Raw genomic sequence first — 12,653 nt, 5'->3', positions numbered from 1 at the left:
CAGCCACAGCTGCCCTCCCAGGAGGTAGACCGAGCCCGCCCACCTGTCAACACACCCGGAGGACTGAGCGGGTGCCCGGAAGGGCGGGCAGGAAGGGGAGGGGCGGCGAGGCCTCGCTGCCACCCGGCTGCCCCAGCCTGGCCCAGCAGGACACGGCCTGGTTCCAGGTGTGGCCACGAGGACACCTTGGGAGGAGGTGGGTGCGGAGGAGAGGGTGCCTGGGTAGGGGGTGAGCTCCCCGTCTGGGGAGTGTGCGAGTCCTGCCCCGGCCCCAGTCCTGGTGGTGGTGGTGGGGGGGGGGGGGGGGGTGCTGGGAGCAGGCCTCGCTGGGACCTCAGTCTGGAAGTGCTGTCTTCTGTGACACATTTGTCACAACGACATTTTGGAAAAGGGAACCTGATTTTCGACGCCGCAGAGGTATCATGAGCCGTCCCGAGGGCACGAGGGGGGCTTACTCGCACCCACGTGGGCCCCCGATGGAACCGAGGGAGGGGCCCTGCTGAGTGGGCCGCTGGGGGCCAACATGGGCCGAGGGGACACTCGGTGAAACCACCATCTGGGTCCAGGCCTGGCCGGTTCGCATCGAGGGCCCCTGCACGGGGTGTGGCCGCCCGTGCGAGCGGCTCACCTCTGGGCTGCAGCTGCTCTCCTGCGCCTGGCACTGTGGGGAGCTCCGGGCCCCGCCCTGGCCCACAGGGGCACGAGGGGGGCCCCGCCCTGGCCCGCAGGGGCACGAGGGGGGCCCCGCCCTGGCCCGCAGGGGCACGAGGGGATCCCCGCCACGGGCCTGTGGTGTCGCCCCAGGTGGCTGCGGGCGCGGGTGTGACCGAGGGGTGCGTCAGGGCTGGGCGGGTGGAGCTGGGTCCGAGCCCTCTCCCCGGGGACGAGCCACTCGCGCGGGGTCTGCCCACTTCTGCTTCGGGAGGAGAGCAGTGTGTCCCACGGCAAGGTGCCCGCGCCCAGGGCGCCTCTGCGCCGAGTTTGGAGAAAACCGTTGGCATGAGAGCCAGGCCTGGGGTCCCGACCTGCCGCTGCTGAGCACCTACTGTGTGCTCGGCACTTCGCACAGATGGCCTCACGGTGTCCTCCCAAAGCGGCCCCAAACCCCTCTGTGGGCAGATGACCAGGCTCCCAGGGCCGGCCACGGGGGAGCTGACCAGGCCTCTGACCCGGGCCCTTTTCCTGTGCCCACTGGCAGGTCCCAGGCACCAGCTCCTCTGTCCTCTAGGTGGGCCGCACCCTCCGCTCCGACTCCCCCTCTGCACGAGGCACTGGCCTCCGAGGAAGCCACTGGCGCTGCCCGGCCCTCAGCCCCTCGCCCTCTCCCCTGGACTCCTGCGGCGGCCCCCCCACTCCCCCTGGGCAGCCTGTGGGAGCCAGGAGGGCCCTACGGCAGCAGCTGCAGCTCCAAGGGTGTAGAGGGCCCCTGGAAAGGCACATGGGCATTTATCTAATAATTGTCGGCTGAGTCCAAGGCGACGGGCAGAGCCTCGTCTTGGATACACATCTTGCCAAGAAGGCAGGCGTGTTCTCAGCATTGACTCTCCTCTGCCCAGGGGTTGGGGTGGGTTTTATTTATTGTAAATCCAGCCAAGCACCAGGATGAACGGGACTCTCCTCCCTCCGACTGGCAGGTCAGTTTTGACCCCAATCTCTGGCTTAACGGCCAAGGGACGCCGAGCGCCCGCCCTGTGGGAGGGGCCCTGGTGGAGCCAGCCCTCGGGGTCCTGACGGCTCCTCACGCCCACCAGCCCCAGCCCGGCCGCCCAGAACTGACGTGACTTCCTGGTATCTGGGTATAAATCAAACACGCGGTTCCGGCGCGGGGTCTGTCTCTCCGTCAGAGGAGGATGGCGGGCCCACCGGTCCCAGCTTTTCCGTCCATCTTTGAGCCTGTGTCTTCTTTCGTGTTTCTCAAACACCCAGCTGCCTCTACTCAAATAACCAGACCTCTCTCTCTAGCCGCGCTGGACACGGAACAGAGACCCCGGCACAAGGGGCTGGCCCAGCGGACAGGTTCCGTCCCCTCCCTGGACCCGTCCGGAGGGTCAGGCCTAGGCTGCCTCCTGCCTTCATTTCCACGGAAATGCAGGGCCTCAAAGTGTGCAAGTGGGAGTGTACATGTGTTTGTGTGCACGTGTGTGTGCATATGTGTGTGCACATACTAGGATTCATGTGCCGGTGGGAGTGCATGCATGTGTTCACATGCCCGTGGAAGAGTATGCATGTGTGTGCACGTGTTCACATGCTCGTGTGTGCCTGTGTACGTGTGTGCTTACCTGTGAGTGTGCATGCGTGGTGTACATCTGCATGCGTGTAGCATGTTATTTGCTGTCCAGGGACCTCATCCTCCCCCCCCCCACCCAGCCAGTGAGTAACTGGTTAATTGAAAACTGTGGTCAGTTGAGCCGAATGGAAGCTCCCAGTGGCCACAGCTGGAACAATGTGTGCAAAACCGGGCAAGGCCACCTCGGACCGCACATGCCCGGGGCCACCGGCACGAACCGGGGGCTGGTGAGACACGGGATGGGGAGGGAGCGGCAAGTGGCCGTGCAAGAGCACCCCACATGCTGAGTTTGGGCACCCCACTGGGGAGGGGCCCCACTGCACCCCTGGGGGCTGTGCCAGGGGCCCCCTTCCCCGTCTGGAGGGTGCAGGACAGATGGGCACAGCCTGACCAGCGCGCCTCAGCCAGGCGGTCAGGGTCAGCCTCCAGGGACAGGCGGTGCTGAGGGCGTGTGGCCTGACAGGACGAGATGAGAAGGGCACCCCGGGTTCTCCCCAAAAGGCACAACCCCGCTCTAATCGCGGCACAAACCCCAACAGAGCGCACCCCGCAAACACCGGCCCCGTCTCCTCAAATCCAGTGAGTCCGAGAGACCGGCCGGCCCCGGGGCCCGAGGAGGCGTGGGGACCAGTGGACGCGGGTCCCGGCGGGTCCTGGGACGGAGGGGTCGGGAAAACCAGGGCCCCGACCAAGGCCTGGCCACAGTCCACACAGCAGGTCAGCACTGGCCGCTTGCGTGGCACACGCCCGTGTCCGTGTCACACGCTGTGAGCTGAGCGTGTGGCCCTGGTCATTCCTACTTTGTGGGGAAGGACCCTGTGTGTCCTGTTACCCGTCACAGCCTCAGTGTCTGAGCGTCCGCGGGTGCTCTGCACTCTCCGAGGTTGCGGTCGGCCAGGGTCGACGTGGTCCAGCAACATGAGGTGCAAAACCCCAGCACGAACAACGCACACGCGCACGACGCTCGCCGTTCTGAGCAGTTCGATGAAATCTGCACCCGCCGGGGCCTGACTCACCGTCCAGGGTCTCGGGGTCTCTAGGCCGCAGACGTTCCCCGGCAGTGAGTCAGCCAGTGGCCCTTGCTTATCAGATAGGCGGTCGCCGCACCAGGCTAGGGAACCGGGGCACCCCACCCCCTCGTCCTCCGAGGAGCTGTCCACCAACGTCCCTGAAACAGCCCCTCGGCCCTTGCTGGCTCCCCATGGCCCTCGAGACCCCAGCAGCACGCCTCTCCGCACGCCCACGCCGCCGGAGAAATCTGTGCCCTTGCTCAGGTCCAAGGCCCCGGAGCAGGGGAGCAGCGATGCTGGCCATTCTCCAGGGTCAGAGGTCACAGCGGCCTCCTGCTGCCCAGTGCCCAAGGCGTCGCCTCCCTGCATCCGGTCACGTAGGCAGCCAGCGTATCTCCTCCCATCATCCCGGGTCGAGGCGAGCGCAGCTCGGGAGCTATTCTGCGGGGGGAGGGAAGGAGCGAGGGGCCACGTCCACAGAACTTGTATTGGAGCGTGTGGTCGTGATGGTGCTGTTTTATTCTTGGCTATTGTTGGGAATCTCACTGGACTCGTGTATCCACGGCACCTCATCGCGGGCATGTCTGTAGGAAAACACATAGTCCGTATGGGGTTCGGTGTTATCTGTGGTTTCAGGCCTCCCCTGGGGCCTTGGGAGGTGTCCCCGTGGCCGGAGGGGGGGGGGCACTGTGCTGCGATTCTAGGTGACGGTGCTCTACGCCCGTCATCGTCCACTTTTACCGCCAACAAGGCTTCCTCCTCCACGAGGAATGAACGAGTAAATACATTTCAACTGACTGTTACCATCTACTTACTTTTTTTTCTTTTTCTTTTATTTATTTGTTTATTTTTAAGCCTCACCCGAGGACATGTTTCCATTGATTTTCAGGGGGAGTGGGAGAGAGAGGGAGAGACAGAGAGAAACACCGATGTGAGAGAAACACATCGATGGGTCGCCTCCTGCACGCGCCCCAACCAGGGCCCAGGCCGGGCAGGAGCCTGCACCCCAGGTACGTGCCCTTGACCGGAATCGAACCCGGGACCCTTCGGTCCTCAGGCCGGCGCTCTACCCACTGAGCCACACCGACGTAGGAGCATCTGCTTATTTGGATGCTACACTTGGCCCCGAGGAAGCCGGCAGGAGCCCCCTCGAGCTGCTTCTGTCGGGTTGATAAATGCTCGTCGTTTTGTGAGCGGCTTGCTGGTCACTTCCTGATAATCACGAGGTTCCAGGCCCCTCCCAGCACCTCCCTCCCTCAGCTCTGGGACCAGCACGGCTCCAAGGACTCTGCTCCCCCTTCGTGGAAAACGGTACTTAGAAGCCAAGACCCGGCCCGGCCGGCGTGGCTCCGTGGTTGAGCATCGGCCCAGGAACCGAGAGGCACCGGTTCGATTCCCGGGAGGTCAGGGCACGTGTCCGGGTTGCGGGCTCCATCCCCGGTGTGGGGCGTGCAGGAGGCAGCCGATCCATGATGTTTCTCTCTCATCAATGTTTCTATCTCTCTCTCCCCATCCCTTCCTCTCTGAAATAAATTTAAAAAAATATTTTTTAAAAAGTGATAAAAAGAACCACCCCAGAACTGAAGAGAGGACAGCCAGGGCTCTCCAGGGCCAGCAGGACTTACTAGGAAGAAACCAGACACGTCACCGTGACCTTGACAAGTGCCAATTCCGGAACATTCCAGAGCCCCCCGCAGGCTGCCTGGAGGAATGAGGGTTGCAGTGTCCTTCTGCAGGGAGCCCTGGGTTGGAGGACGGAGCTGCATTCTGAGAGCATGGGAGGGAGAGGGCCACCTGGCCCAGGGGTCCTTGAGGGTCTGTTATTGTTTAAGTGGGGGCGGGGGGGCGGACAGAAATGCCTTCAGAGCCACAGAAATGTCGAGTGTTTCCAGAAGCACCCACGGCGCCAGCCACGTTCTCAGACGGCAAGAGAAGTCCATCCCGGACGCTGCCCGGAGACGCGGAACTGGGAGAAGCTAGGGGGCCGCCCCCCACGAGCAGGGACAACGACCCAGATCCCACTGAGTACAGGAGCAACGCTGGACCTGGCGCCCGGCCGGGGGCTCAGGGGCTGAGCGTCGACCTATGAACAGGAGGTCAGGGTTCGATTCCTGGCCGGGCACATGCCCAGTTGAGAAGGTATGCTTGTATTTGTTGTTTATTGATTTTAGAAAGAGGGAGGGGGAGGGAGGGAGAGAGAGAGGGAGAGAGGGAGAACCATGGATCGGCTGCCTCCCGTATGTGCCGGACCTGAAACCTGGGTGTGTGCCCTGACCGGGACTCGAACCCACCACCTTTCTGTGGATGGAACGACACTCCAACCAACTGGAGCCAAACTGGCAGGGCAACAACACAGGACATTCCACACCAGTTCACCCGTTTCTACAAAATGCCCGCTCCCACACGGGTGGAGGTGCGGGAACTGTGGGTCAGTTCGGGGAAACGGACATCTTACCGTGGGTCTTCCCACCCATGAGCAGGGCGTGTCTCTCCATTTCTGTGCGTTTCCTCTAATTCCGCTCACCGGCGTTTTGTGGTTTTCAGTGTACAGGTTCCGCACATCTTGGGCCATTGTTTAGATCTAAGCATTTCATATGCTTGGTGTTATCACACACGGCATTTCAAAGTTTGGTTTCTAGTTATTTTTTAGTTGTGTGAGTGTGTGTGTGAGAATGAGTGTGTGAGTGTGTGTGTGAGTGAGTGTGAGTGTGTGTGAGCGTGTGTGTGAGTGTGTGTGTGTGAGTGTGTGTGTGAGTGTGTGTGTGAGAGTGTGAGTGTGTGTGTGTGAGAGCATGTGTGAATGTGTGTGTGAGCGTGTGTGTGTGTGAGTGTGTGTGTGAGAGTGTGAGTGTGTGTGAGTGTGTGTGTGTGAGTGTGTGTGAGTGTGAGTGTGTGTGTGTGTGTGAGAGAGTGAATGTGAGTGTGAGTGTGAGTGTGTGGTGTGTGTGTGTGTATGAGTGTGAGTGAGTGTGTGTGTGTGAGTGTGTGAGTGTGTGTGTGTGTGAGTTTGTGTGTGAGTGTGTGTGTGTGTGAGTGTGTGTGAGTGTGTGTGTGTGTGTGTGTGGAGTGTGTGTGTGTGTGTGAGTGTGTGTGTGAGTGTGTGTGTGTGTGAGTGTGAGTGTGTGTGTGTGAGTGTGAGTGTGTGTGTGTGTGTTGGTGTCTTGCATCCTCACTGAACTCACTGTGATTAGTGTTCCTAGAATTGGTCAGACTTCCTTCGTAGACGACCGTGTTTTTCGTGAATGAGGACAACTCTTTCTTTCCGATCTGGGCCTCCCCTGCCCCCCTTTTTTTGTGGGTTTTTTTCTTGCCGTTTTGCACTGGCTAAAGCCTCCAGAACGGCGTGAGGTAGACGTTTTGAGGAGGACATCCCTGTCTCGCTCCTGGTCTTAGAGGGAAATAGCCAGTTGGGAGGTATTCCCTCCTTCCCGTCGTCACAAACGCGTTTATGTGGAATTGGTTTTATTTTCCCTGAATATTTGCAGGCGTTTACCAGCCAGGCCGGCCCCTGGGCCTGGCGTTGTCTTTGTGGGAGGCTTTTGACGACAAGTGTAATTTACTGAACAGACATGGGGTCTTCTGGTCACCTATTTCTTCTTTTATTAAAAACTATACTTTTACTGATTTCCGAGAGGAAGGGAGAGGGAGAGAGAGATAGAAACATCCACGATGAGAGAGAATGATGGATCGGCCGCCTCCTGCACGCCCCACACCGGGGATCGAGCCCGCAACCTGGGCCTGTGCCCTGACCGGGAATCGAACCCTGACCTCCTGGTTCTTAGGTCAACACCCAACCCCTGAGCCCCGCCGGCCGGGCCACCTGCTCCTTTGACCGAGTTTTGGTAGTTTGTGTCTTTCAAGGCGTCAATTAGATCTTCGTTGCCGACGGTATTGCAAAAAGTCCCTGGTATCCTCTTGTCCCCTCGGCCTCCGCGGGGCCTGTGTGATGCCTCCGCTCCTTCCTGACGCTGGTAACTGCTGTCTTTTCTGTGTTTTAGGGAAACCTGTGTGGGTGCCGCTGACTTTATCGGCTTCGTATTTTGACTTTGCTGATTGCTGACCATTGTTTCCACTTTCACTGGTTCTGCTCTGACGCTCACGTTTGCGCTTCTTCTACTTACGTTGGGTTTAATTTCCTCTTATTTTTCCAGTTTCGTGAGGAAGCTGACGTCAGTGATCTGAAACCTCTGTTGTTTCGCTTGCGTCGAGTGCTCTACAGTCTCCTCCGAGTACTGCATCCCACACGTTTCCAAAGACTGCGCTTTCATTTCATCTGCTTCAAAGTTGTTTTGAATTCGAATCATGGGTTATTTCTATCTTTTTTCCCCCCCAAATATTTTTATTGATTTTTTTTTTTGAGCGAGGGAGAGGGAGAAAGGGAACACACCCATGTGAGAGCATAACATCCATCAGCTGCCTCCCGCACACCCCACACCGGATCGAGTCCAAGACCCGAGCACGCGCCCTGACCGAGAACCGAACCCGCAACCTTTGGGTGCACAGGACGATGCCCACCCCACCAAGCCGCGCTGGCCAGGGCGCCATCTAGCACCCTTCTCCACCTGCTCGGAGGTTTCCCCAGATCTCTCTCTCTTCCCGGCCTCGTCTGGGTCCATAATGGCCAGAGAGTGTGCCCTGCGTGGCTGGGATCCTTGACACCTTTCCCCGGTCGTCTCATGGCCCGTGGGTGGTGTAACGTGGAGACTGCTTCCCGTGCACGTAGAAGTCACTGTCTGCTTCTGTAACTGATGGGATTCGCACTCAGCCTCCATCAGGCCCAGCTGGGAGACCGCGTGACCGACCCTTTCTCTTCGTTTAAACTTTCCGTTCCCACGTTCTGTCCGGCACGAAGGGGGGAGGGTGGAATGTCCGCCTGTGACGGGAGCTTGGTCCTTCCTCCTGCGGGTCGAACGTCAGGATGGTCCCACCCCCGGCTGACCCCTCATGGTGAGGGAACCACCTCCTTTATCCCTGGTAATCATCTTTGCTCCAAAAATTATGTTTTTATTTTTTATTTTAAAAAATATATTTTTTATTGATTTCAAAGAGGGAGGGAGAGAGAGAAAGAACATCAATGATGAGAGAGAATCATGGATCGGCGGCCTCCTGCATGACCCACACTGGGGATGGAGCCCGCAACCCGGGCCTGTGCCCTGACCGGGAATCGAACCCTGACCTCCTGGATTCACAAGCCGATGCTCAACCAGTGAGCCAGGCCGGCTGGGCCAAAATTTACCTTTTTACATATTAAAACGGACACTCCGGCTTCCTCTCCTCTTTCCCAGTTTTGCAAGAACCTGAGAGCTCTGAGACCTTTCGAGGGGCAGGTTCCCACAGGGGTGGCCGTGGGCACTGATTTCCCAGAAGCCCGGGCCGCCGTCTGCTCTCTTCTCTCTCCTGAGAGTTACCTGGCTTCAGAGTGGGGGCCCCCATTGCTACCCGTCGGCTCTGCTGGACGAGGGGTGACTGTGGACACAGCCCATGTCTCTCCCGGTCACCATCCTCCTAAGACACGCGGCCCCGGGCCTACCTGGCTCCAGGCCGGTGCTGGCCTGCAGGCCACTCCCGGAGCTGGAAGGCCACGTGGCTGCCAGGAGGATCCTGTCGGGAGGCAGGAGCCGAATGGGCAGTGGCACAGGCTGGCGGTAATACCGGGGGGCTCCCCCAGCCAGACCTGGAAGGTGCCTCCCGGCAGAGGGGTCTCCCTACTACTCCACGCTCAGAGGTCCCGGCCCTCGGCCCTGGTCTAGGGACCCTCGTCAAACACCTGGCGGATATGGCCTCCTGAGGGGCAGGACAAACTCCCCATTAACGGGGCTTCCTCAGGCCCCGTCCCCTCAGACCCCAACATTCCCCCGACAGTCAGCGGGGACTCTCCTGGCCTCCTCCTTCCCCAGGGACCCGGCCTGAGCTGCCACAGGCTGCTGCCCAGCGACCTCCCCCACCGGCTCCATCTCGGTGCCCTCAGGGCAGGTGGGAGAGGGAGGCCCAGGCCACGGGTGGGAGGCCGAGGCCAAGAGGGGCAGAACCGAGGAAAAGGGAGGGGGGCCAAAGGGGGGTGAAGGGCCTGAGTGAACCGGCCCGGGAGGCAGGAAGATTTGGGGGGAATACGGGACCGGACGGGCCCGGAGAGAGCTGCAGGGCGGGGGGTTGGTAGATGGCTGCCCCGGGTTGGGAGTGGTCGGTGCCAACCTTCAGGCCCTGCGTCAGGGCTCCCCGAGGCCCAGGGCGCACGGAAACCGCAGGCAGAGCGTGTGCAAGGGGTTGGGGGAGCCCGGCCAGCGGGGCTCAGTGGTTGAGCATCTACCTATGAACCAGGTCACGGTTGGATTCCGGTCAGGGCACCTGCTGGGGTTGCGGGCTGGGCCGATCAATGATTCTCCCTCATCACCGACGTCTCTCTCTCTCCCTCTCTCTGTCTCAAATCAATAGGAAGGCGCTTTGGAAACCTGGACTCCCCACCTCAGCGCGCTACCTGGGCTCCTTGCTCCGCAGGTCTGCGCGGCCGCCTCCCGTCCCGGTGGAGGGAGCCCCGTGGGCAGCGCGCCGGGAACAGGTGTACGTGGAGGTGCGCGCTCCCGGCCGCGAGGGGAGGGCCGGGCGGGGCGGGCGCAGCGGGGCGCAGCTTTGTTAGAGACGCTCCCTCCCGGGAGCCACGCGCCTGGCGTCTGCGCTTCCTCCCGGGGGCTGGGCGTGGGCCGAACAGACGGCACGCGATTGGCTGGGACCGGCGCCTCCGCCTCTCGGCGGGGCGGGGCGGGGCGGGGCCGGGCGGGGTGCGGGCGACGCGGCGCGTGCTGCCCCAGGGGGTCCGCGCCCGAAGCCCAGGGGCCGCGCCCTCCCCTCCTCCGCGCGCTGCCCCTGCGGGCGACAGGCCACGCTGGGGACTGGCGGCTGCGCACGGAGGTGGGGGTGCCAGGCCGTCGCAGACCCGTGGGCTGCTCTCGGGAGGCGGGTTTCGCACTGGGGAGCTGCTGACAGCGCCCGGAGATTGGGGGGGGGGGGGAGGGCGGGTGCACGCGGGACCTGCGTCCTGCGTCTTGGGGGGCGCACTGAGCACCTGCAGTGAGCGGGGGCGACTGGGGACCTGCGGACTGTCCCTGGGGTGTGGGCGCACCCGGGACCTGCGGACTGTGCCCCCCGGGATGGGTGGGGGCCGCGCTCCCGGCTGGGCCTTCGCGGGCTGTGTGTGCGAGGGGGAGGGCGAAGCGTGGCTGGAGGGCGAGGCGAGGGAGGAGGGCGTGAGAAAGGAGGCGGCGGCGCGGAGGAGGGTTATCTGTACATTTAAAACCAGCCGCCGCGTCGCCTGGGGAGGACCTGGGAGCGCCCGGCTGCACGCGCGGGACACGAGCGCTCCACGCCCGGGCGCCCACGGCCGCCGTCTCCCGGCCTCTTGCGCCTCGCGCCCCAGAAGCCCCGGGACGCGGACCCCGGGCGGTGGCTGAGGGGCGCAGAGCCGCGGGCCCCCTCGGGGTGTGGCCGTCGTCCCCGCACCCCCAGTTCCTCGGCCGACACCTCCCCGCCGTGCGCCGGGGCTGGTGGGTGCGGGTGCGATGAACGGCGGCGCGCTGCCCCGGACCGCGGCCCCCGCGCGGGGCGTCTCCGGTGGTGGCGCCGCCCGGCGGCGACCCGCGTCCCCGGAGCTGCTGCGCTGCAGTCGGCGGCGGCGGCCCGGCGCGGAGGGGACCGGGGGCGGCGCGGCGGCCGTGGCGCGGCGCAACGAGCGGGAGCGCAACCGCGTGAAGCTGGTGAACTTGGGGTTCCAGGCGCTGCGGCAGCACGTGCCGCACGGCGGCGCCAGCAAGAAGCTGAGCAAAGTGGAGACGCTGCGCTCGGCCGTGCAGTACATCGGGGCGCTGCAGCGCCTGCTGGCCGAGCACGACACCGTGCGCGCCGCGCTGGCCGGGGGGCTCCTGGCGCCCCCCGCCCCCGCCCCCCGCGGGCCGCCCGAGACCCCCGCGGACGCCGCCTCGCCCTCCTGCGCCTCCTCGTCCCCCGGCCGCGGGGGCAGCTCGGAGCCCGGCTCCCCGCGCTCCGCCTACTCGTCGGACGACAGCGGCTGCGAGGGCGCGCTGAGCCCCGTGGGGCGCGAGCTGCTCGACTTCTCCAGCTGGTTGGGGGGCTGCTGAGCGCCCGGCCCGCGAGGTACCGGCGGGTCGGCGGGGACGAGGGGTTCGGAGGCCGGGGCGGCGCGGCGCGGGGGGGAGGACGGGCCCTCGGCTCGCGCCCCCGTCCGCCAGGGGAGCCGCGCGCCAGGCCCGGCGACAGCTTAGATTTCGCTCGCTGTTCATTTCCCCCCAACTTTTTCAAGCCTGTGCAAGACCGGCGTTTGTTTGTCCGGGATTGCAAAACTTCCTCTCGCTGCTCCGCCGCCGAGGGGGGAGGGCGGAGACGGGGGGAGGGGGCCGGGGGGGGGCGCGGCCCTGGGGCGGGCGAGGCCCCTCTGGCGAGCGGATCCCCGGCCGATCGGGGCGCGGGGAGGCGGGGTGACTTTGCATTGCAAATCGCAAGCCGGGCAGAAAGGAGCCGGCGGTTCGGAGCCTGACTCACCCCGCTGGGTGCCGCCCGCCCCCACAGGGAGGCTCTGGCCACAGACGGAACCGCGGCACCCACAGCCTCGCGCTCCCAAACCGACCCAACAAACGGAGCTGCCGCCCGGATGGTGGCGGGGGGAGGCGGGGCGGGACCCCGCACTGACCTGCCTCCTGTCGCCCTTGCTTCCCGGCAGCTCAGCCCGGATGCCCAGCGAGGAGCCAGCACAGGGGCGGCCTGGCCTCCATCCCGCCGCCCGGGGAGCCGGCGCCCACCGACCTGACTCCCAGCGTCCAGCCTGACCACGTGCCAGTTGGAAACAGGTCCCAGCCGACCTCCCCGGGTGGCGGCATCCTGGGACCCTGACTGCCCACCCGAGGCTGTCCGCCGGCACCGGGCTGGGCACCAGCGCGCAGTTCTCCTGAAGGGAGACGCCATTTGCGGACACAGCACCTGCTTTTATACGTTCCCTTGAACTGCCCAGGGACCCTGGCAACGTGAAACTTATTTTTATACGAAGATTCCTTAACTGGGAACACAATAAAGATGGTTTAGCCGCACGACCTGGGGTTTTCCAGCCTGGCCGAGATCTGACACCCCTGGCAGGGTCCCCCACGCCCTGGGCTGCTGCAGGGCGGCCCTCCTGCTGGGGGTGGGGGGACTTTCTCGGTCACCTGTGCTGGTGGCAGGGTCTTGGGGACGCCCTTGCCGACCCTCAGGCCCTGTTCCCAGGAGACGACGCCCATGGGTGGAGGGCGGTGGTCCGGACCCTGGGCCCTGCCAGCCCGGCTCCTGTCTCTTCTCCCCACACCCCACCCCTTCTC

General features: G+C 63.6%; 1 protein-coding gene across 6 annotated transcripts in view; it reads left to right on the top strand.

Annotated features, from left to right (window-relative positions):
- ASCL2 (achaete-scute family bHLH transcription factor 2) overlaps window positions 1-12,389 on the top strand; it is a 45,858-nt gene extending 33,469 nt beyond the window's left edge. Inside the window, exons 1-4 of one of the 6 annotated variants that reach the window (XR_011472912.1) lie at window positions 123-196; window positions 7,449-8,271; window positions 9,730-9,855; window positions 12,026-12,389. Coding sequence is in view for 1 of the 6 variants with exons in the window: in XM_070427096.1 (XP_070283197.1) it covers window positions 10,851-11,426 (576 nt within the window). In the remaining 5 variants the exon portion in view is untranslated. Of the gene's footprint in view, window positions 1-106; window positions 197-7,448; window positions 8,272-9,729; window positions 9,866-10,850; window positions 11,443-12,025 lie in introns of those variants that run through there. The other 5 variants (XR_011472911.1, XR_011472915.1, XR_011472914.1 and 2 more) reach the window with 5 other exon arrangements.
- Window positions 12,390-12,653: the final 264 nt, after the last annotated feature.

The sequence above is a fragment of the Myotis yumanensis genome, unplaced genomic scaffold (genome assembly GCF_028538775.1).
Source record: "Myotis yumanensis isolate MYYU_CA2020_CCGP unplaced genomic scaffold, mMyoYum1.0.hap1 SCAF_10, whole genome shotgun sequence".
In the NCBI taxonomy this organism is placed as follows: domain Eukaryota; kingdom Metazoa; phylum Chordata; class Mammalia; order Chiroptera; family Vespertilionidae; genus Myotis; species Myotis yumanensis.
The sequence above is the reverse complement of the archived record's forward strand: the minus strand, read 5'-3'. Positions and strand labels throughout refer to the sequence as shown.